The sequence below is a fragment of the Pocillopora verrucosa genome, chromosome 9, assembly GCF_036669915.1.
Source record: "Pocillopora verrucosa isolate sample1 chromosome 9, ASM3666991v2, whole genome shotgun sequence".
In the NCBI taxonomy this organism is placed as follows: Eukaryota; Metazoa; Cnidaria; class Anthozoa; order Scleractinia; family Pocilloporidae; genus Pocillopora; species Pocillopora verrucosa.
The window spans coordinates 18,214,368-18,239,062 of record NC_089320.1 but is presented as its reverse complement, the minus strand read 5'-3'; the positions used below and the strand labels follow the sequence as shown (position 1 = coordinate 18,239,062).

The 24,695-nt window shown below is 37.6% G+C and overlaps 1 protein-coding gene across 1 annotated transcript; it reads right to left on the bottom strand.

The window, feature by feature from the left end:
* Window positions 1–340: 340 nt before the first annotated feature.
* Window positions 341–19,508, bottom strand: LOC131793728 (uncharacterized). The gene is made up of 30 exons (XM_059111199.2): window positions 19,297–19,508; window positions 18,182–18,270; window positions 17,407–17,619; window positions 16,940–17,151; window positions 16,268–16,346; window positions 15,924–16,138; window positions 15,496–15,539; window positions 15,001–15,041; window positions 14,471–14,568; window positions 13,392–13,470; window positions 13,096–13,212; window positions 12,219–12,414; window positions 11,602–11,694; window positions 11,293–11,385; window positions 10,648–10,768; window positions 10,343–10,438; window positions 9,079–9,127; window positions 8,417–8,525; window positions 8,046–8,112; window positions 7,853–7,935; window positions 7,059–7,143; window positions 6,731–6,812; window positions 5,787–5,850; window positions 5,535–5,573; window positions 3,379–5,237; window positions 3,037–3,117; window positions 2,393–2,441; window positions 1,985–2,164; window positions 1,184–1,255; window positions 341–540 (listed from the first exon to the last, which is right to left on the bottom strand). Exons 1-30 carry the CDS (start codon window positions 19,408–19,410, stop codon window positions 403–405), a joined length of 4,857 nt encoding a protein of 1,618 aa, XP_058967182.2. The 5' UTR covers window positions 19,411–19,508; the 3' UTR covers window positions 341–402.
* Between the last annotated feature and the right edge of the window lie 5,187 nt (window positions 19,509–24,695).

The following is a 24,695-nucleotide window of genomic DNA, read 5'->3' as shown; positions in this document are numbered from 1 at the left end:
GATCTAAGATATTTCAATTTTCATCTAAAAATATTCTTCAATTTTCATCTAAAAATATTCTTCAATCTATATTTTTCAAACCATATTTAAAAGTAAAAACCATAATAATTGTAAACCAATGAAATATCCCAAGATCAAACTTGAACTTTTCTTCTTCAATTCTGAATTCAGGGTCTTACATTATGTACAATTTCATTAAAATATTACCAACAAAACAATGTCCCACCAAGTTCAACAAATGAACCATTACACGAAAAAATTATCTCATTGGCAGATGCTAACTTATAAACCTGTTACAACAACCATCACCGTAATTATAACATTCAGGAAACAGAAGCTCTGTAGCACTCTAAAAATGGTTTCCTTTGACTTAGTTTTTCCATGTCTTTTTTTTTTAATTTACTATCGCTTTCTCTTTTTCTTAATAGCATCTTCAACCATCTTTTGGGTGTTAGCCATGTTTTGCGACTGTCTTCTAAGCTCATCCAGCTGTTCACCTAATGCCCTTGATCGATCCTCTATTGCCAATCTTTGAGCAGCCTGAAAAAATAAAAAATAAAAAATAAAACAAAACAAAACAAAAAAAGAGCTGATAGAACAATTATTAGACGCTGTCACAGAAGACAAGATCTGAAAGCTGAAGGGGATAATGATGTCATACTACAAATCAAAGATTATATCAATCAAAAATTGCTCGGTTGAGTAAGTAGAGTACCACGCGCGAATTGACTACAGATATCACGCGATATTCGGACGGTTGGTTATTTTGAACTCTCAAAAACCTGTTTAACCGGTCGGCTGCACGTGCTACGCTTCTCCACTTGCTTCGCTTTTCCTGCCTTATGAGAAATTCATATGACATAAAGAGGTTATCATCATTAGAAGTTCTGGTGTGTAGTATGAGTGAGTAGTCGTACTCGTTGTTTACCTCTTGACGAGCCCGTAGGTCGAGTCAAAGTACGGCACAACTCGCTAAAAATACTCAAAGGTACTACACACCAAAACCTCTAATAAGATAGATATACTTATTATACTAAGTTTTCTAGATTAATTGCCCCATGTTCCAGGAACCCTAAAAAACTCCAGCAGGAAGGACGCTTTGGCTAAAGCTCTGTTTAGTTTTTTAAACCGTATACTCATGTTCAAGTTCAGAACAGTTTATGAATGATATAATCCGACATACCAATGCACCCAAGCGATCATTAAACTCTCTTTCTTCTTCCTCTCTCTTTGCTTTTCTCTTCCTTGATTGTTCCTGTCAAGATAACAAATCAAACAGTCTCCTTATCGCGCTAAAAAAGTACCCTAACCCTATAATTCCCAGAAGTGATTAACACGTAGCTTCTCCCGATAATATCCACGCATTATCATCCTGCAAACAAGTAATGAGATTACTGAACTTATTAGGTAGAATTTTTTTATCTTGATCTACCGCTAAATTCTCAAGACTTATTTACAAGTAAATTTGTAGCAGCGAGAGGGGAGAACTAACAATCAGATTCTCGGATTTCAAGCGTTATGGAAACCTTGAATTCCTGTTTGTCTAAATATAATCGGAGGCCACAAAATGATCAAACACATGCACATGTTTGGAAAATCAATATCAGGGAGTGCTTGACATTGAATGAGAATCGACATTTTGACCTTTTCAGTCCATATTTAAAAATTGCACAACTTAGCTTTCAGACATACAAACACAATTAAACAACAATGAAATGTTTGGAACTGGTCTATTGAGACTGCTTATCAACATTAAATCAGCTGAAAAGAGTTTTAAAACTGACGTTTCGAGCGTTAGCCCTTAGGAGAAGGGCTGTGACGAAGGGCTAACGCTCTAACGTCAGCTTTTAAACTCTTTACGGTGGCCAATTTATGTTATCAGCTCAGTTGATAGTACTTAATTATGCTGTTATACTCTCCGACCAAAGAAACACCATAGTTTCTTTAGAAACTTGCCCCCTTTAATCAGCTGAGTGTACCATACCTCTCTCCGCTGAACAGCTTCTGCTGAATAGTAATTAGGGCATACTTTTGAATTCTTGTTATGTCCAACTGTTCCACAAGAGCTACACTTCGGTCCCATTGGCTTATCACTGCTGCTTGATACATGATTTATAATAGATGAATCTTTTGGCCCACAAGGTGAATGATGAGAGGGGGAATGCTGAAAGAAAAATTAATTCATATTGACGAACCAATTCCTCGTTGCCATGTTTCTGCTTAGTAATAGATCACATGTGACGTCAATGTGGTATGAATAAAATTTGGCTCTGTCACTGATGATGACGTTTCTTGCTTTGCTTGTTTTGTTTTGTTCTGTTTGTTTCGTTTGTTTGTTTGTTTTTTACACACATTAGTGACAATGCAACGAACTTTAATTAATTTCACTTACCATAGGACCTGAAAGAGAGGGAAGACGTGGATGAACTCTTTCGAAAGTGCTGCAAAAGAAAGTTAGTCTAACCACTATGTTTTTGTAAGACAATATCTAACTTTAGGGTGTAATCAAACATACTTGTATCAAGAAGAAAAATCAAGAATTCACATTCTAACAAGATTTGAAGATGCATTTCAAGAGGAGTCACAAGGCAGGGTTATCACTGGAAGCTGGTAGGCGGTGCAAATCCGGTGGCTGTCAGGCCATTCTGCGCCGGCTACTTAGTGAGTGGTGATCAAAGACGGAATATAAGTTTGTTTTTAAATGATAATAACTTCAATGTCTGGCCGAATAAAGTTGCTCAAATAAGTCCCAGAATGTTGGAAATCTCGTCCCAGTGATTTTCAAATTTCAAAGTTCTCCAAGGAGCATGACCCGGGACTCGTGTAGCAATACGCCATGCTTCCTATGCAAGCATAATTCAATTCAGCCGCCTGCTCAATTCATATCACACATTTATTACTTTTTCTAATGACAACCCTAAAATATTTCTGCATCAAGGTTTTTTAAACGATCAAATGCACGTTTTTTTGTTTTTGTTTTTTTTTTTTAATTTGTTCTTTCAACTGTCTCTACGAGCAGAATAAGACCTATTGTACCTTGAACCTGATGGGGATGGCCTTGGAGAAACAGGAAAGCCACTTGAACCAGCTGGTTTAGGTTCTTCATCATCATCATCCCTGAAACATCAACGCAAATACACATACTTTACTTGTTTCCCCAAATTGAAGTCGTTGTTGATGTGCTTGTGAGAAAACTATGACCAAATAATTAACCAACACCCACTACCCATTGAAGAATACTTTTCTCTTCTGGATACTTTTCAACACTTTTAAATTGTAAGAAATTTGGTGGCTCATGTCAAAAAAAAGAAAATACAAACAAACAAACAGAGAAAAATTACGGGGATCACAATGCTCTCCTCTGATCTCTCCTCTCACCTGATGACTAACACATCCTCTCTATGAAAGCCTGGTTTCTTGGGTGAATAATCTAAGTTTTTTCCATCTCTTCGAATTCGTTTTCGAGGTGAGGAAATTATATCACTAAGGTCCTTAGGTGAATCCTGCTTTTTCTGAGAAAGTTCTGATCTACTTATAGGATTGGCAACACCAATTTGCAATGGTTTACCACAGGCAATTGCAGCCACATTTCTCCTGAAATCAAGCCCACGCGAGGATTTATCTCCCCTTCCAGCGCATGTGACAAATTTTTCTTTCTGTGTCTCTCGATAAATTTTGAGTTGATCTTCGACTTCAGCAGCTGCTACTGAAGTCTTGCTTTTCCTGGCGCGGCCATCAGAGCCTTTTACATCACTGTTCAGCTCCTTTTGGAGTTTTAATGCATATGCATAGTCACCATCAACACTTCTTTCTTCCTCTACAGGACATAAATGTTTCTTTTCTGTTTCAGAGACTTCTTTAATCTGAAGTTCTAATGCATCTATACTTTCATCATCTAATTCCTGAGAGTCCAGCAGGATTGCAGAACACTTGGCACTACCTGCTGGCGTGGAGTGTCCCAGTGCAGGAAAAGTACCATGATCATCATGTTGTGAAAGTAATTCTGAGGGTACACTAGAAGCAACAACATCACCATTAGCAACACACTCCTTGATTGGTGTTGAACACTTCGCGTTTCGATCAGGCTCAAGTCTTTCCCTTGACTGCACCAATGCAGCATTTGATCCTTGTACCACAACTTCAGCATCAGTGCGTTTATCTTTCTCATCCCAAGAAGAATTTGTGGATTTTGGATACTCGTTTCTGCTCAACTCTGAGACCCTGTGAAAATCACTGTCACTGGAATGTCCTCTGTTTCCATCAAAACTTTGTATCAATACCTTTTTTACATCCTTCTCTCCTTGTAACTCGTTCATAGTACACTTTTCTGTGATGTACTGCTCTTCCTTGTCTAACACTCCATCACCTCGGTGTTCTGCAACTTTGTTACAATCATTTCTGCTTACTTCTAAGGCTTTGGCGACGTCACCCTCGTTGCTGGACAAAGACTCGCTCTCTGGTTCTTTGCTTTCCAAAATGGATTTCTCCTTCGATCGACCTCCAGCACTCAAAGTCATTGAAACCTTTGTTTTCTCTTGTTCAAATTCCACTTTGCTCAGTTCTAAGGCTTTTTGGAGGTCACTTTCCACAAAGTTCATTCCTTCACTGTCCCTTGATTGTTTTTCCTCTCTATTACAGGCTTTTTCCACTATGCCGATATAATAATCCCTTCTGACAGCGTGAGCCTCCAGCTTACTAAATTCCAATGCTCTTTGTAACTCTCTATCTCCGTCTGACAAACAGCTGCCAGAATCATCAATTTGCTTTTCTTTCAGTCCGTCACACGTGCTACTGGTCTGTGATTGAGTATACTCCAATCTGCTTAGTTCCAAAGCTTTCTGCAAGTCCCTGTCGGCATCCAACATCTTCCTCTTTTCTTCCTGAATTTTCTTTAGGTTTTCAAACTCTTCCAAACTTTGTTTAAGTGCTCTCTCAAGCTCATCATGTGCAGTGTTATCCTTGTCACCAGAAACAGTAGTGCATGTTGGCTTGAAGACATCCATCTTAGTTCTTGGTTTGCTAGGAGTGTTCTTATCTGATATGAAACTTCTTTCACTCATTTTATCAGATTGGTCAGGATTGATGTCTTTGTAAGATCTTTCAGCATCATATTCTACTTTGCTAAGATTCATAGCCAGCAACAGTTGTTCTCTTTCATTCATAGATTCTAGGGAATATTTCTGAAGTTCACCATCTGAACTGGAAGGAATGAACGGTTGAACTGCTGGTGGTCTGATCTGAAAACGAGTCGAAGACATTACACAACATGAAAAGAGTGAATTTGAGAAATAGAAATTAATCGTAGCCTTTCAATCATAAAAATGTCTGAGTTCATTTCAATTGGTAACAAGAAAGTAAAACAAAAGTATAGACCATCAGCGGGGTGAAGTCAAGGATATCTAAGTTTGAACCCTCTTGTTATTGATAACAATATACTGTCTATATAACAACCTGAATAAATAAATTTATTTTAGCTATATAGGGATAAAACTACAAAGAAGCACCACGAAATCAATAACGTAAATGTTACGCACCTCATCAACCTTGTTTTGATATTGTGATGCTTGCAAAGCCTACAGAGACAACTAAGCTTGATTAACAAAAAAAAATCTAGCAAGAAATAAAAATGACAAAGAATGACGACAGGCAGGTCAAAACAGTAGGAGAGTGAAATGAGCATGTGTGATACAGTGATTATCAATTGTCTATCGCTTTCAAATTAAATCACAGAAAAAGGAAAAAGAAACATATTAAACAAAACGTTAAGGAAAACATCTCTATCAAACCTGACGAATCATTGCATTTTCCTCTTGTGAATCACTAGCAAACACAAGTTCATCCCCTTGTGGACTAGCAATGGAATAAAAAATTTAAACAAGTTTTAAATACCGGACTATTGTAAAAGTATTAAAAAAAAACTACTATATTTGCTTCTTATATGATGAATAACAAAAAGAAATAACTCTTACCATACTCTGAAAACAAGTTCTCTATATATATATACTTAACTGTGTGTCAGTGTTTTAATGAATATGACGGCGATCTTCGCAGTAATGGACACTTTTTAAACAGTTATGAAAATAAGGCCTGATTTTTTTTCAGGCCCTATTTTCACTACTGCTTAAGAAGTGTTCATAACTACAAAGATCGCTTTCATATTCATTTCTGTTTCTATGTTCACATATATGATTTTCACATATCCACAGTCAATGTTCCTCAAAAAGGTGAATTAATATACAGTATATTCATGTGTATATATGTGTTTCAATCCAGCAGTCTTGGTAATGTAAAAAGAGTCCAACTGAGTACTGCAACTGTTCTTAACTGACATCAGTTAAACCTAGTTCATATCCAAAAAGGGAGATTTTTGGCCCAATTTGGAAGCATGGTACACATACAAGAACATTGTAGAAACAAAAGAAGTTTTGTTCATCATGGTCATACTGATATGATATGAATGTTTGCTCTTTAAGTTAAATTATTGAAATTTGAGATGTTTTGTCTGCTATACAGTAATACTTCTGGTACTCATCTGGTGATGTGGCCAAATGATTCTGCAGTGCTTACAAGGGGAGTTGTATGAAGCTTGACAGGTGTTTTTAAGCAGTTTCAAAAGTGGTCACTGGTACCTTCCAATCCTCATTATTATAACTATAGCAAGCTGTTGTGGTTCCCTTATGAAGCCACTGTTACTAACTAGCCATTATATTGATGATAGTCAACTTGGTACCTTTCCCCTGGTTGAATCCCAAACTGAGCACCACTGTCAACATTGACATCACTGTGAGTAGGCAAGGGCACATCTGCCACACCTGAAATGAATAATGCAAAACTCTTTGGCTATTTTCATCATCTTTACTGCATTTCCTGTGTTAGGTCCTACTGTTAGCTTTGCATTGGTCTAGATCTCTCAAAAAATTCCCAGGTTACCTGAAGGCTATTGTCTCAGAAAACAGAGTGATACGGATCGAGACACACCAGTAAAGAAAACTCCTTATCTTCTAACAAGCTGCAATCAAATTGCACCATATTTATCATTTGGTAATAATTCATCCTACCTCCTGACATTTGATAAAACTTGCTCAAAATTTCTGCTGTTTCCTCTGCTGTCTCTGTTCTTCGCACTATTGCTCCTTTAAAAACCTAAATGCACAGTAAATTACCTTAGTGACCAGCATTTAGTTTCTCCTGACAATTATACTACTGAATCATTCATTTGAGATCATGAGAATAACAGCTATGATCACCAACTAAAGAAGCCCTTGATTGTTAAAAAAATTCTCCTTGTCAGCGTCTTAGGAAATGTATAGAAGACAGTATGGAGAATGTGCATACTGATGTTAGGGTGTAAAATGGTTAAGGAATGCAAATAAAAAGCAAAATTTGAATTATTTCCTGTAAGATGCATTACTATCATTTCCAGCTTTTAACATTCAAGCTATCTATGAACTGTTTCTATAAATTGTTTTCTTCATGCTAAGGCAAGTATAATGCATGCCCCAACAATGAAGATCTACCCTAAAGCTGCCACTCTTCCTGGTAAAGAGGGTGCCCACTTACAAGAGGTTTGATTATACTTACAAAAAATATTTTATCCCTTTCACTCCAAAGATATAAATAGCAATTCACCTTACTGTCTACCACACATTTATTATAATGTTAGTTCTGAAAAAATTTGGTGTCAAAATCAAAACAAATATCCTTCTTAATATTTTTTATTATTCTAATTACCTGTTTGCTTATGGTGTGTAAAATATGGCTCAGAGAAACTACTTCTTGATCACTCACTCTTAGGAGTGAAGGGGTTCACTACGTATTCTTAATACTGTTGTTTTATTTATGGAATGCTAACCTGTAACCAAAGAATGTACCACTGTGGAACATCTTCATGAACAAGCTGGTCAGTGATACCTTGAAGATGTTTTTGAATGCAAGCTGAGGGAGCAAAATGGTAATTTTAGAAATTGGAAATTCCAATCTTTTAAGTATAAAATAATGCCTACAAACTCAAAACATGATCAAGAGATGAATAACAAAGGAATTACCTTCGGCAGTTTGATGCATGTTGTCCAGAAGATCAGCCAAGGCTTTGTCTAGTACCCTGTGACATTGCTAAATTGTACCCACAAGAGGATAGAATCAGTTCATATAAAAATGTTAAAATTAATATGGCTGTTGAGCAAATAACATCCTGTGACTTCTTGTCCTTACTAAGTTAGAGAAAAGGTTCTTATGGAATACTCTACTATAACTTTGATCTTCCATACTTTGACAGACAAATTAATCAATACAAAAAAAAAGTTTTTTGCATGAAGAAGTGGTACATGTCAAACGTGACAGCTCTTTTCCTTTCTCTTCTCCCAGTTACTAGTGTACAAATACTCTTCATTTTATTGCATTGGTTGAAAATACTTACCTTGTTATAAACAGTAAGGCCTTGAATCACAATCAAAGATCTTTCTTCCTGTAAACCATTTCCACCACTGACAGGTAATTTATGAAGCTCCATCCCACCATTGCTATGGCTAAATGTAACATAGGAAAATGAACCAATAATTAAACAAATGTTTGAATATATGAATATAATGTGACTATAGGATTTTACAGTCCCAGCCAAGTCCAACCTGGAATTCTCATAATTTGAAATTTCATGATTTTTGCAACTTGTAGTATTTCAAATCAACTTCCAAAGAAGTAATGATGATGACATAAACATAGGATGTACAAGTTTATAAAACTAAGCAGCTGTGGTCAATCTAGTGGTAAGAGAGTGATTTTAATATGTTAAATCTCATCACTATTAAAATATCATGACTACAACATCTTCCATATTTCAACTCAAATCATTACCATTTTTTACATTAACAGCAGATAGTAATTCAAATTAAAGGGAAAAAGGGTCATAATGTCATTTAAAATGTGCTCTTTTATTCATATCTTGATTTACTTCACACATTACAAAAAAATGAAGCCATAAACTGGCAAGGAAACAAGTTGCAATAACCAGGTGACTGCTTTAAACCTTCATAACAAATTTCAAATTAACATAGATTAACTTAAGTGTAATTTAGTGATTACCTCCTTATAATGTCAGTGAACTCTGATGCTGACCAGACAGATGCAGCCACTATGGACAAAATGACAGCATGAATGAATCTCCTAATAAAAATATTCTTTCTAGCTCGTACAGATGTTGTAGTGTTGGATTCTTAAATTAAAGTCCTCTTGTCCAAAGCTGGATTGAGATAACCTGGGGTTAAAGTGAGATCTGATTTCAGATGTGAAGGTGTATTTAACAAAAAAATCAGTATTATCCTTTTAGTCTAAAATTTGATTATTGGATGCTCTAAAAAGAATAGCAAAAATTATCCCCAAAAGCCTTTTGTACAAATTAATATAGAAACCTGGATTAAAATTTAACCTTGGGTTAGTGCTAATTGGCTTTCAAACAACTGGGCCAGACCAATTTATGAAGTGATCGGGAGTATTAATTACTCCCACTTAGATAGGATGACAGTCCACCACAAGGTGACCACCAGAAGTTCATCTGGCTTCCCTGACAAATTGTCTGTATAATATTCCATGCACATTTATAAGTTGGTTTTATTAACTTGTATGAGGTCAAATGACAAGCACTGCTATAATTTAAAAGGGAGTTTTTCATGAAAAAGTCTTCCTAACTGAGAACAAAATTTTCTGAGTCACTCATTTTCTAATTAAAATACCTTTCAAACATCTTGAATACTGAAGATTTAGATATATGAAAATTCACATATTTGCACTGCGGTGGAAAGATGAAATTAGAAGATCCTCGCAGCTAAGAACACTACTGAAACTAGTAGTTGTAAGTAGGACCTGAAAAAAATTTCAGGCCCGTACAGGATTTGAACCCATGACCTCTGCGATACCGGTGCAGCGCTCTACCAATTGAGCTAACAAGCCAACTGGGAGCTGGTCAATGAATTGGGTACAAATAAACATCCGAGTGAATGAAGATTTAGATATATGAAAATTCACATATTTGCACTGCGGTGGAAAGATGAAATTAGAAGATCCTCGCAGCTAAGAACACTACTGAAACTAGTAGTTGTAAGTACTACTTACAACTACTAGTTTCAGTACTAGTACTGACTAGTACTTACTAGTTTCAAATCCCGTACGGGCCTGAAATTTTTTTCAGGTCCTACTTACAACTACTAGTTTCAGTAGTGTTCTTAGCTGCAAGGATCTTCTAATTTCATCTTGAATACTTTTTTCTACATGTATGCATATTTCTCAAATTTCTTTTCCTTTTTGATTAGTGAAGAATAATCATAAGCTTTCAGAGGGAACCTGCATGTACCTGGATTTACAGGTGCTGCATCAAGGTTAGCTAAGTTTCTCCGCAATTTTCTTCCTCTTGAAAATTCACTGTATGTCTTCAGCTTGGGACTTCCATCTGTAAAATAGGATCCATAAAAGGTTCTTAGAAAAATATTTTATTGATTTCTTGCCTTGAAAATGGGAACATTATCTCATTTTCCAACATTAAACATCATTATTGAGACATATCTTATCACAAAAACATCTTGTTTTTTCACTTGACCAAGATATGAATGAAACTTAACCAGGCTGCATTAAGAAAAGACATTGTTTTGTATTGCATACCTGACTGCAGGATTTCTATTGTCATGTTGGTTAAATGGCAGAGCCATTCCACACTTTTCATCCATGAGCCAGTACGATTCACAAGAAACTGCTCCTCTAACAGCAAACTATCAAGTTTATCCTTAAAGGTAAAATCATTGTAGCAAAAGAAGTATGAGCAATCCTACAGAAAAAGTGTCCATGATATGGTTGCCACAGTTAGACACCTAAAGTGAAGTACACTCTCAACTTGTGACAGAAGCATCAATGAATTTTTCAAAGGGAAACTGCTTCAAATAATTTATAACAAACTGAAAAATCTCATTTTAAGTGGGCTGCAGTTTTCTCTTTTTCAGGCAGTAAGCGATAAAGTTTAGTGCCTGTAGTACCTCAAATTACCACCTAAAATTGCTTGGAATTCTTGAAGATTCAACACTCAGGTAAAAGGATTGCTCTACCAGTTTGAAAATATATTTTACTTTGCATAATACTGAAGGAGAAGACTGGAGCCTACTTCCAAATGAAATTATGGGACGTACACAATTTATCAACTCCCAAAAATATGGATTACATAAAGGATATTTTTATCCAACCTGGTCCACTGAAAAATTTTTATGATTATGCACTGTGTTAATATATTCTACCCAGGTTATTGGCACTGTGTACCTGCAAGAAACTTGCTACTTCAGGACCTGGATTTCCTTTCAGTTCCCTAGGGCTACCCTCCACAAGATAGAACAGATTTGCTAAGCCACATTTCTGAAAGAGAATAATAAACTTAAAACCTGACATTCATCAATGCAATATAGTAATTAAGAGAAATAAAGGAACTCTTTAATGAGCAGCCAATAAAGTTGAAAACAGCTTTTTCTTGATATTGCCAGCTACATTTCTTTCAAAACTGCAAAACTCTCTTTAATTTCATTTTTTTTTTTTTACACATCCTTACATTCTGTCTGAGAAATACAAAGTCACCTTCATTCTGTTGACTTGGTTAAGAAATCTTGTGGACTTAAGACTGGACCACAAGTCATCCCATGTTTTCCTCTCTACAACCATGGGGAGAACCTGCAGAAAATTATGTAAGTGCCTCAAAACCAATAATTATTTCTTTCAGTTGACAATTTATGCCCAGAGGGGTTTACATTTTTAAACTCAGAAAGTTGATTAACATTAAATCAGAACTCAGCATGTGAACCAAGAATGATTTCAGTCATCAACCTCCCACTTCCATTTGTCTATGATCATAAGACTCTGGAAAGCTTGAGGTTGCAAGGATTTTTAAGACATAGAAATAGATGCTTCATGTAGTTGCACGATCATGGCCAGACAGGAAACTTATAATGGACCTGTAAAGTTGTTACATGATTGATTTTCCTACTGACTCATGCCTCTTATGATTGAACCATAACCAAATGACTTGTTGTTACTGTATTCTAATGTCAATTCAGAAGAATATGCAGGTAACTCATGCGGTGACAGAGTTAAGCTGTAGCACACTTGCTCATGGTTAGTGAGTCACATTTTTACACAAAGAAATGAATATCAACTAAAAAGATCTCTAGCATTAAATTTGCCACATATCTACATACCAGTTCCTGATCTGGCATGTCTCTCACTGTATCAGGATTTACTCCAGGGGGTAGTAAGACCCATAGGAAATCACCTACAGGCAGTTTTCTGGTCTTGGCTGACATTCCTCGCTGTTGCACCACTCTGACAAAGCGTTCCCTCAAAGGTTCTTCACTATCAACTAACAAGCACACTTGGCGATTTCTGAAAACTGGCCTGCAAATGATAGGAAACTAATACACTGTAATTTTTTCACTAGTTCACACATTGACATAACCAAACACTACTGACAAATCTTTCTAACCAGGGGTTTGTGTGTTTGATTCTTTTGGTGACCTTTGTATTATTGTTGCCCTCCTTCAAAGAAACTCACATAAACCTCCACATTAATCCAATGTCACTTCCAAGGGTGTGAATTAAAGGGGGCAGTTAACATGAAGACCAGACTTGCTGACTGGTGCAGCTGCCCTGCCATTCCATGCAAGCAGGCATTGTGCAATGTGGCAGCTAAGACCTCGAGAGCTTGCACACACGTTTGCATAATTGAGCTTTGCTTGTTTTCATAAATCATCATGGGCTAATCTTCACAGACCATTTCTCGTTCACACTTGAAAAAGCTGTTGGATCTTGCAGCTAACAATCCCAGCAATAGCGGAAGTCAGTTAGGTGTTCAGTGCAGATATTTCACCACCTTGTTCAGAGAGACTACACAAGGTGGTTGGTATTGCATGGTTACCATGGTTACCTACATAGCTCCATACTATTGCACCTACATGTTAGGCAACAGCTCCCAAATTTATCTTTTGATAATCTGTTAAGTTAATCAGTAATGAAAGTTTCTTTCAACAGACCAGATAAGTTATGCTTAAATCAAAGACGCCATCAAAAGACATATACCTCACTGCTATTACTGGTATGGTTGGAATAGAAGCTGCTTGTCTTAGATTCTGAACAGCATAATCAAACTCTGAGCACCTTGCAGCAAGAGGCTGGCCTTTTTCCATGAGAGAGTACCTATAAGTTGGAGAGTATATTTGCAAAGTTGACAGTCAAAGAGGTTAATAAGGTCACATGCAGTTTATAGCAGAGTTCCTCTAGAGACCACAAGCCCAAGAAAGCACACTGTGGTGAACCTATCCGGCCTAGACAAAAACTAACAAAAATATAGTTACAAATAAAAATGGTTAATTTACTTTGGTGTTCTGGCCTCTTTCTGTACAAGCTCATTCTTCAATAGGGCACTCTCCATTGAGTCAAAGCCTGACCATCGTCCTGAAAATCAGAAAGCAGTAAAGAGCCACTAAACGGGGCTTTCCTGGTGTACTGGTACATGGGGGAATTCCGATTGTTTTCATATCCATACATGGAGTTGTGATGCAGTTCATTAATGTTTCGTTCCTTTGTGTACCGGTACACAAGGACACAATCCACTAAAATCATGAGGTCTTTGTTTTTTGACTTGTTATTACCTCTGCATACTAACAAACATCATTGATTACAAAGACATTGGCCTTTTCAGAGCTTTACCAAAAATGGGTTTGTGTATATTTCTGTAAAAAAAATTTGAGGCATTTTCCAAACTTTAAGGGCCTTATTGTTTACACAAGATCTATTTCAGACTGTGGTTTTTCGAAACCAGTGGGCCAAAGGGATTCTCTGCAAGAGGGTTGATATAATTAAGTAACTGTCCTTCCATTCTTAGCTTTTGGCCCTCTTCAGACTGTTCACAAAAACAAATGTTCAGATAAATGATTTGGCTAAACTGAAGATGGCTTATAACATAGCTTTGTTAAACAATGGCTAAAATTTGTTTAAATTACTGGCCCTGAGTCTTAAATTTGAGACCTCTAAAGGCCAGAGGAGACTAGCAGAACAAAGGTAATTTCTACAATACAGAAAATTCTTTAAATTGCAGATTTACCCTTTTCCAAGGGTTTAAGAACTACTTTCAATTGCTAATACATATCACCTCTTTTGCTAGAATTCAAGGCAAACACTATTTTAATCAGTTATTCTTGAAAAGTCTACATTCCTTGTTGAGCAAAAGCTGTTTCCCATTTACTTGTCTAGCAAAACAAAATTTAATCTCCTCAGAACCCAACATCCTTGAGTTCATTCTCTCCAGTTCCTGACAGTGAGGCAAACAATTGGATCTTCATTCTGGCTTTTTGAGGGTTTCTTTCCAAAAGATTACAAAATCATAGACTGAGATATTCACTGCTAGTGGGAATAGGTAATGTCAGTTATTAATTAAGACAAAACATAAATTTACCTTGTTTTATCTCCAAATCTGTGTTTGTTAGAGGCTGGGCTCTGGATTTTAACTCATCTTCAGTCAAACTCATTTTGCTGTGAACTTCATTGGCAGCCCTGTCAGGACAATGAAAAATTCTAATTACTTTGATGAACCCAAACATTATTTAACAATTGGTTCATACGTCAGTATGCATTCATTGAGATATGAAGCACACAGGAAGTTTGGAGAGCACAAAAGATGTGTAAGAGTTGCTTGAGGCATAGCCATGCAAGAGCAACTCTAGCTTCTTGAGTGCTCTCCAACATTCCCAAGTGCTTCATATCTCAACGAATGCACAGCTGATGCATGAACCAATTGTTTTATAATATTTTCAACCCGATGGAAAATTTGTTTTTCTCAAGGGATTTGTTTGCTAATGTCACGAGCTTGCACAATAGGAATATAAAGCACGCTCACACAATTGAATTTGATTAGACAAATTTACTAGCTATGTTATAATTACACTTTCTTTAACCTCTTACTCAACAGCTACAATTATCACATACCTGTGAAATGCAACCAACATAGCAAATGGTGCTCTGTAGGCCTAAAAGATTAAGCATTATTATTTCTGAGTATGAGAGTGTATTTCTATTTACACTAATAAACAAAACAGTCAGATGTGAAAATACAACCAGTTAGTCACTATATCTCTCGCAAATTGCATTAATTTATTGTTGACATATCTGTGCAGTCCACTCAGCACCTTATATATTTAGTATGTTCAACTTAATATGCTACTTTAAAAAAGTTATCTCCTGCAAATGTCAAATAATTATTATGCCTTATCTCCCCATGAAAGTCGTCTACCTACTGTTTGAAAGAGGTAGAGGTTATAATAAGCAATTAAATCTAATGGGCAATTTTCAGACCAATGCAAAAGTCTAGAGAAAAAAACTTACCGCTATACTCCATCACAATATAAGTAGAAGACTTGTCCAGTTTATCAAGATTTTATGAGGCAATGCAAAAATGACTTTCAAAATAATAATTGCACTCACTTTAGGGGTATAGCCTTTGCTCGGGGCTGGTGCTTCTATTACATCTAACAAAAAAAAAATGACACAGATATAGCTACAAGTAGTCTGACTCATGAAATGCTGCTCTAATCAACAAGTGGAACAAGTTGACAACTTTTTTCCTTATCAGCCTGGGGGGAAATGTACAGTGAAAACCTTAACTTTGGCAAGCAAGAGTGCATTAATTAACAACAGTGGTATATAAAGCAGCCTGAAATCAGATCACTACTCTGAAGCTGAGGACTCTAATGAAAATGCAGCATTCTTCCAAATATAACCAAAAGCATTGTACCATAACAAGCATTATGGTAAAGGATGGGTGGTATAAAATTGGATCTTCAGAGAATTTTTAAGCTTGCAATATTTTATGCATGGCATGAGGCACACTACACCAAGCAACAACAACTTACCCTTCAAGTGGTGGTTTCTTCTAGTTGCACCCCTGTGAAGCACAACTGCGCAGTCATCACAGAGCACCAGGGATGGCTGACAGTCAGCACAGAACAGAGTAGCCACATTTTCTTCACAGTCTCCACACATTCGCTGCCTCTGTGGAGCTCTTCTTCCCACCTTTCCTGCCCCATTGACTCTTCTCCCTCTGTTGTTAGCCTTATTTCTGCCACCTCTGTTGTGATCATATGAAAAGAAATGAGGTACATATCCAAATGCTAACAAAATTTCTAACAGGTAACACGACAGAATTTCTTCACTACATTTCACATAGAGAAAATGTTTCTGTTACAGCTTTACTTACCTCTGAACTGCACCCACAACTTGTCCATTTCCTTCTAAATTGTTTCCACTGCACTCATCACCATTTTGAAGTGATTCTTCTATTGGGGAAGACAACGAAAAGAACTGCACATTTTACTAACTTGAAAGCAGCCATACAGAAACCTGTAAATTTTATCTTGGTTAGTGTCTCTTATGTTTCTTCCACACACATAGCACTGTCTCAGATGGATGCCTTTAATCAGGGATGTTATTACATATAGAAGGTGGCACACAGCAGATTCCTACCAGCTGTCAGACCCTTTTTTGTCAGCTACTTTGTGAATTGTGGTCAGCAACACAAAATCACTATTTTTAAAATTCTTACAACAGTGTCTGGCTGAAACATTGTTTCTCATTCAAATATTTCCAAAAATGCTGGATATTACATTCCAGAGAGACTCAAATTGTTTTATTTTTAAGGGGGAGCATGACTTGGACCCCCCTTGAAGGGTCTGTTGCTTAACATACCATGCTTGCTATGCAAGCGTAATTCAATTCAGCAGGTTACATAACTTGAAACTATCTAACATACTAATGGTAAGTCACAACTGAAAAGCAAACTGATATTAATGAATCATTCCATGTATTTCACATGCAATGAATTATTTAACAATAATTTTGCAAACCTTTCACTATAGATCTAGTGTCTTACTTGAAACAAGTCCTAATTTCAAAGCCTGTCTTTGAACAAAGTGTCCAATGGAATCCTTTTCATTGACATCATTCTGTTCATACTCATCTTTCAGCTGCTGCAATGTGGCCAAGGTTTGCTGTGACATGTGAACTGGCTTTTTTCCAGCTGTTTGAAGGTGATCAAATAACTGATCCACCTCTTCAAAGTATGGAGGTTGTTGCCGTGTTCGACTAAAGGAGAAACACAACATCTTACTTAATTACATGTATAGGGTTATGTGCAGTAGTCTAGTTTAGTTGTTAGAGAGTAATTAAGAAGTAACCATGGTAACATGTGCTAAAATGTTGCCAGAAAATTTAGTTTGTTTTCCTCTAAGATTTCTTGCCAAGAGCTTGATGCATTCACCATTTCTGAGGGAACAACATCCTTACTTTGACATAACATGAGAGAAGCTCTCCTGAAAAAAAAAGAAAATTCTGACTTACTTGTTTCCTCCATTGAAGAGGATCCCTAAGGCCATATACTTCTGGATGGAAGACTGTTCCAATCCTCTACTTGCTCTTAGATCATCTGTGAGATTTGCACCGCCATGTTCTTTTTCCACCTCTCGCAGTCTGTAGTAGATTGTTGCAGCCCAAAAAGGATTGCTTGTTGTTTCCAAAACAGCATTATTTTGTATATTGTAGAAGCCCACAGTCCTTTTAAAAAAATAATTTTCTAACATGTAAACTGATAGGACAATTCAGGATTGACTCACAAGGTTTCCTCTTAGAGCTTTCCTTTATGGTTCCCTTGCAATCTTATAACTTAACCCTTTAACTCCCATGAGTGACCAACATGGAATTTCTCCTTACAATATCAATACAATATCAAGCAGACAAGTGATGAGAATGACAAAAAATATCAATTAGGGAATTATAAATAGATCCAATACCAAATTCTCCAAACTAACAGCATAAGAACGGTATGGCAGACAGTAAGGAGAATTACTGATGCAGTCTTGTTAAGGCAGTTTACTATATTCACAAGAAATTGTCAATAAATGATGATTGGAATTTTGTGTGAGCATTGTCAAAGTAATAAATGAAAAATCTCTGTAGCATTCATCCACAACACTAAAGGTGCTTTATAACATTGAAAACTGTTTTTAATTTGCTTCCTATTATTTCTCAAGTTGCCATTATGCAGAAGCTTTTGTGACCATAGTAGTTTTCCACTACAACAAAATATTGAAGTCACCTAAAATAGAAAAAATCTTACCTGTCATCTGCTAAAACCTCATAAGAACCATCATCTTGACGGAGGTATAAGGAGTCTATTCTGGCTGCTCTGGCTTTCTTTTTGAATTCCTGAGAGTATGAAACAAAAAGTGTGAAATAGTATCATCTCCACAGGTATTTCTGACCTCTGCAAAATAAATTTAATTTGTACCTACAATGTACATCCAGGAGAAGAGATAACAATCCCAAACAATAACAACCTGTTTACACTACTTTACATTAGTTTCACAGCCAACAACATCGCAGATTAACAGACCAATTAGTTTACACAAACCAGCCATATAACACTCAACTGACAACAACTCTTCACACGACTCTGATGACAACTTACACTGAGGTTATCAAAATGTCAGTCACCTCTATTAACAAAATTACTTCTCTGGACTACTTTCAATCAGATAATGAAACCCCAAAAACTAATGTTACTCCCACATTCAAACCAGTTGCTGACTACCAATAGCATAGCTGACTCTACATAACTAGAACCTTCAAGGGAAACTGATTGAGGTTCTGGTTTAATCAGAGTCAAATATAGATAATTTTCTCTTGACACCATTATGTCACAGTCCTGGTAGCTTAAGTACACAAGAGCACCCTTCCACCACTCCCCCCTCTCAGTGGATGTCACCCGTCTAATCTCCTTCGATCAAGGCATAACGGTGTAGAATACTACCAGAATTTACCTTTCCAAAGATAGGACAACCTACCGATTCAGTACAATATAAAATTACTGGTCATGCAAAGACATTAATTACCTCCTAATTTCAAATCAGCAACCTACGCCGGTAACCCAACTCATGTTGGACAAGATCATTCCGTGATCGGCCTTCGGACTAATTACTTGGCGGTTGAATTAGCAGTCAACGTTCGAGAGACTACCCTCAGGCAACAAATTGATTCCGGTGGCAAAATCCTCCAGCTTTTGGATTTTATGAATTTTTTTGCTCCATAAAAACAGATACGCTCTGGTTCTGAACGTAACGAGGCCCTTTGCTCAACGATCCAACAACGAATGAAATTGTGCAAACTTCAAATCAGCTGTTTTGGGCTCGTACTTGGATTAAAACAACATGAAGGATACTCTGTCACGCTTACCTCTTTCACTTGGCCTACTGTGAACGCGCGCGGATCTGGGAATTCGACAAATATTAACGGCTTTCCAGCATTTAATGGGTCGTATTTCACTTTGTTACGAATGTAAAGTCTCATAACTATTACATTTCTTTCATATGTCGGGTGGAAATGCCCTTCATGTTTCACATATGGAGTGAATTTCCATAACAAACAAGCTGCAATTCATTCCCGCTTCTGACATTCCCGCTCTGTGATTACCGCTTCGAGCCCTTCCGCTGACAAGGAATTAAAATGACCCTGGGCTCGATATTTGGCCTTCGGATCGGAAGAGGTCTAAGTATGCTGTGTAAGCGTAACGGAAAAAATACAGGACATCTACATAACTTAAAGGACGACGAACAATTTTGCGAAGTTTTTGTCTGTCCACTTAACTTTGTCAATTATTGAATGAAATAAAAAAGTAAAAACCAAAATAAGCAAAACAAAAATCAGTTTCCTGTTTCAAGTCTCAGTAAAGCCTCTAGCTTCACAGAGTTATAATGTATATTTTTGCCTCTTAGTAATAGAACTAATTTTTGAGCCAAAATGGATGTCTTTTGGATGTTGTGTTTTACTGGTGAAAAGGAAATGTGTCATGTTCCTTTCGTGTATCAGCATAGCCGCGAAGATGACAAATCTTGGTTGATTAATCTAAGAAATGAATGCCGCGTCTGGTAAGAAGGCCAAAGTAAAAGAAATGTATAAATAATAAAGGCATCATCAGAGGTAAAAAATCCGTGATATCTGGCCTGTAACATTTTGCCAATGTACGCACTTCTTTGAGAAGTGTCCGAATCGACATGTTTGACGAGCCCCGGTAATCGCAGCCGTCAGCCATTGCGACATATGCTAATATCGTTCGTTTATATCGCCTCTATCAGTTCTTTGTATAATTCCCCTTTTCCTTAATTCTTGACCGGAAACGCAAGATTGCACACTAAGTCAGACAAACTTCCTCACCCTCCCCCCCAACCCGGTATTTAAAAACTCTCCACAGCGACGATTTATACTAATAGTTTATGCAATTTCCAGATGGTCGACTGGTAATCGCACAACGAGTGCAGGAGAGGTCATCGATGCCATCCGCCATTACGAAATATGCTAATATTCCTCGTTAAGATCACTTCTTTCAGTTCTTTGTATGATTCATTCCCTTTATTCTTGACCGGAAACGCACGCTTGCACTCTAAGTAAGACAAACCTTCTCACCCTCCCCCCCAACCCGGTATTTGAAAACTCTCCATACCGACAACTTATGCTATTTAATGATGCATATTCAAGATGGTCGACTGGTAATCGTGGGCGCGCAACGAGTGCAAGTGGGGTCATCGAGGTCGCGGGTTCGAATCACGCTATAGGAGTTATTCTTAATCTGGCTTGGGGGCCGAATAACTTCTCCCCGAGTATGATTTGGAGCTTGCGGACAAGGAGTAACTCTCAAACTGGCTTGGGGGCCGAGTAACTCCTCCCCGTGAAATTCGCATTTTGATTTTGCTGTCTTTTCTATTTTTTTACTCTTATCTCTTTTACTGAGCAGTTGTTTTAGGGCCACCGTAAAAAATTTTTTTTCGTACGATTTTGAAAGGTGTCGGAGCTTCGTTAAGCTTTGGTAGGCGTTAGAATACACTTTATTGATAGGATCATCGTTTTATAGAATAAATGAGCTGAGATAAAACTACAAAACGAAGACCTTCGTCTAAACGCTTTGCTAGGCGCCAAAATCCATAGATAGATACTTCATGTCAAAACGTGTCGTGGACGTTTATAATACCAAGAATAGTGAGCTATATCATGAATTTAGTGGCATGAAAAAGGGTTTTGGCAAAGGTCTTCGTTTTGTGGTTTGAGCCTTCTTTTTTTCTTCAAAGCGAATACCCTAATAATAACGTATATCACAGTGCTTTACAAATCGCAGTAGCGACTTGTCATGAACCCCTGGTCGTGGTATCATGCTTCAGCTGCTACCAAATCACGAGAGGAAAGGCCAATAATTCTGCTATCACCCGTAGCCATAGCAGCCTTTCTAATCTTGGAATCAGCGCATAAGTCGACGAATTGAGTCATAGTATCGCGCGGTTTTGTTCCTTTCTGATTTATAGGATACTTCAGGGGAAAGTCTGCCCGTTTGGTATTTAAGCACGAGATAATAGTGTCGGAAATAAAACGAGTGAGTTCAGCGAACGAGTGAGATTTCTGATGCAAACCAACGGGTGCGTAAATACCATATGGGACAGACTTTTCACGGTGTATTAGATTTGGCAGATGGCAGCGTTTGCTGGGACTCGTTATTAACTAAAATTCGGACACTCCTCTGAGAAAATGTCCTATACCAAGTGCGTGCATTGAATTGGGACAATTTTTCACGCCAGGGATCACGTATTTATACTTCTGTGGACGTATTTATGACTTTAACTTCATCTGTCTTATGCTGTCTGTCTTATGTGTCTGTTCGTGTGAAATCTCTATTGTACGGTGCTGAGACTTGGACTGTCCACAAGGCGCAGGTACAGAAACTTCACGCATAAATGATGAGATACCTACGAGCTATCATGAACATATCATGGGAAGACAAGATAACCAACATAGAAGTGCTGGATCGAGCTGGTCAACCATCAATGGAGATCATCCTAATCATGAACCTGAGGTGGCTCGGTCATGTTGAGAGAATGGATCACCAGCGTCTCCCCAAGTAGCTACTCTATTAACAGTTATGCGAGGGCAAATACAATCAGAGTATACGAAGGCTGAGATTCAAAGACACTGTAAAAAGAAACCTGAGAAAGTTGGATACAGAAAGGAGTTCGTGGCAGCGGATGGACAGCGAAGGACAGAGCTGCGTCGAGGAATCCTGAATGAAACAGTCATTGTCGCCTCCGACAGACTGCTATGATTTTTTTTTAATCTGCCTTATGCAACGTATGCGTAGACCAGACTTGGCCTCCGCATGCGCTTAGGATCCTCGACGGCAATTTGTGATTGAATGCAACATAACAAAGCCCAAATTTCAACCCAGGCCTCCCGCGGAATGCCTGGGTACTAAACTCCTCGACAGCCAGTGCTGAGGAGTTGTAAAAAGGTGAAAAGGTGGCAAATAAATTTTCTTGAACCCTCTGTTTTTAGGCTTAACTATATTCCATGTATTAATTTGGCAAGGGTTTTACTCAAATTTTACAGTAAGTAGTAGGAGTTTTCTCTTTCAAGCAGTGCATCTAAATACAGAAGATATTAATTTAGTCCACGGTCTGTTTGTTCCTTCAAAACAGGAGGCTGGTGCTTACATCAATTGGAGAGATTGATAGGATTTTTTTCCACAATAAATGGGATCGTAAAAGTGGAAAATAGTAAAAGGAGTTGAGTCAAATTGCTGACCTACTTTTTAAAACTCCAGCTATATTCAATGGGGGAAAAAAAGAGACGTCAATAGAAATATTTTGACACTAACGCCTATTGTTCAAGCTCAATTACTTTTAGGCGACGATTTGAAACTACCTTGCATTAATTTCCTATGCAACTGTCGCTAAACATGCACAAGTCGGATACGAAAAATTAAAAAAACAACAACAACAAAGAAAACAAACAAACAAATGGTTAAAAAAATGATTGAGTGATAGGAGTTGGGTGAAATTGCTGACCTACTTTTCAAAACTCCAGTTATATTCAATGGGCGAAAAAGGGAGACGTCGTCAGAAACCTGTGGAATAAATTTCTATGCAACTGTCGCTCAACATGTGCCGAAAAATGGACCAAAACCACATTGGAAGGTGTCTTCATAAGCATTTTGATACTTTATTTTGCGGTCCAAGGTCTGTCAGTTAGGTGTACGAGGATAGATTTGAATGGCAGAGAGGTGTCAACTGCGTCCTGAAGTTCTGTAATAAACTTGTAGAATTTTTGCCGACGTGAAATAGTTTTGAGGACCTCTGACCACTCTTTTATTGTTAGCCGACGCCGAAACGAAAGTTCGAAAACTAAAGGTTTGTTAGCAAGAAACCAGTCCGAAAGGTTGAGAGTCACCCCTTATCCGCCAGCTCCAAATCATACTCGAGGAGAGGTTATTCGGCCCTAAGAAAAACTCTTATGGCGTGATTCGAACCCGCTATCTCGATGACCTCACTTGCAGCATTCACTGGTGTGTATCTTTGAAATGCTGAAGATAAATTTAGTCCATGGTCTGTTCGGTCCTTCAAATCAGGAGGCTGGTGCTTACATCAATCGAATAGTTTGGTGAGATTTTTTCCTCCGTAAATGGGAGCGTAAGGGTAGAAAATAGGGGCGGAAAAGAGTTGATTCAAATTGTTGACCTACTTTTAAAAACTCCAGCTATATTAAAGGGGAGAAAAAGGGAGACGTCGTTAGAAATCTGTAGAATAAATTTGTATGCAACTGTCGCTCAACATGTGCCAAAACATGTACTAAAACCAAATTGGAAGGTCTCTTGATAAGCATTTTGAATTTTTTTTTCTGTAGTCCAAGGTCTGTCAGTTGGGTGTACAAGATGTAGATGGAAAGGGCAGAAACGTGTCATCTGCGTCCTAAAGGTCCGTAATAAACGTGTAGAAGTTTACAAACTTGAAATAGTATTGGGAACCTGCTACCAGTCTTTCATTGTAAGCCACAGCCCAACGTGCGCCATGCACCTGGGTCTCTAACTTTCACTCAGTACGAGACTGGGAAGGTGTACTCGTAGTTTAAGTCGTTAAAGTCACGTAGTGATCTGTAGTAGCTAAATTTGGGAGTTGAGAAAGTCCGAAGACTTTAGGTTTGTTCTTAAGAAAGCAGTCTGATGTACCCAAGTCGCTTGTCTTAAAATACATCTTTTGTTTCAGATTATTCGGTCGCCTCAAGTCATTCAGACGGAGGCCCGTTGAAGTGGAATTAACATCTCTTACAACGATAACATAATAGTTGGTCCAAATTTATACGAATGTGATCGCAAGGAGCCACGTTCTCAGGTTGAACGTCAGCTATCGAATGGTAAACAACGCGTAATATTATTGAAGACATTGATCTTGACAAAGAGTGAGTCTTTAAAGAAATCCACATAGACTCACAGTCAGGCTGATCACGCTGGTCCAATCTAGTACAAGGAATAGATTCTTTAAAAAAGAAACACATACTCCACCGCCTGCTCCAGAGGTGCAATCCTTCCTGAAAAGATTGTGGCCAGGAATTGCGGCAGGATCGTGGATTTGACTCGAAAGCCATGACTCCGTAACGCATAGAAATATGGGTGTTGTTGCAATCGGCGACCTTCCGCAGCTCCTCCACTTTGATAGTTATCGCTGTAGTATTGGTATGTAAGACAACAGGGATCTTGAAAAAGAGATAGGAAAAAAAAAAGAGGACAAGTACTAAAAACCTTATTTAAAAAAAAGGTTAGT

What these genes read in the sequence shown, in the direction of transcription:
- LOC131793728 (XM_059111199.2), bottom strand. Translation starts at nt 19,410, where the DNA reads ATGAGACTTTACATTCGTAACAAAGTGAAATACGACCCATTAAATGCT. An exon ending in GAAATTAGGACTTGTTTCAA is followed by an intron (nt 16,347 to 16,939) that starts GTAAGACACTAG and finishes CTTCCCCAATAG; the next exon opens with AAGAATCACTTCAAAATGGT. An exon ending in AAGCTGTTCAGCGGAGAGAG is followed by an intron (nt 1,256 to 1,984) that starts GTATGGTACACT and finishes TTATCTTGACAG; the next exon opens with GAACAATCAAGGAAGAGAAA.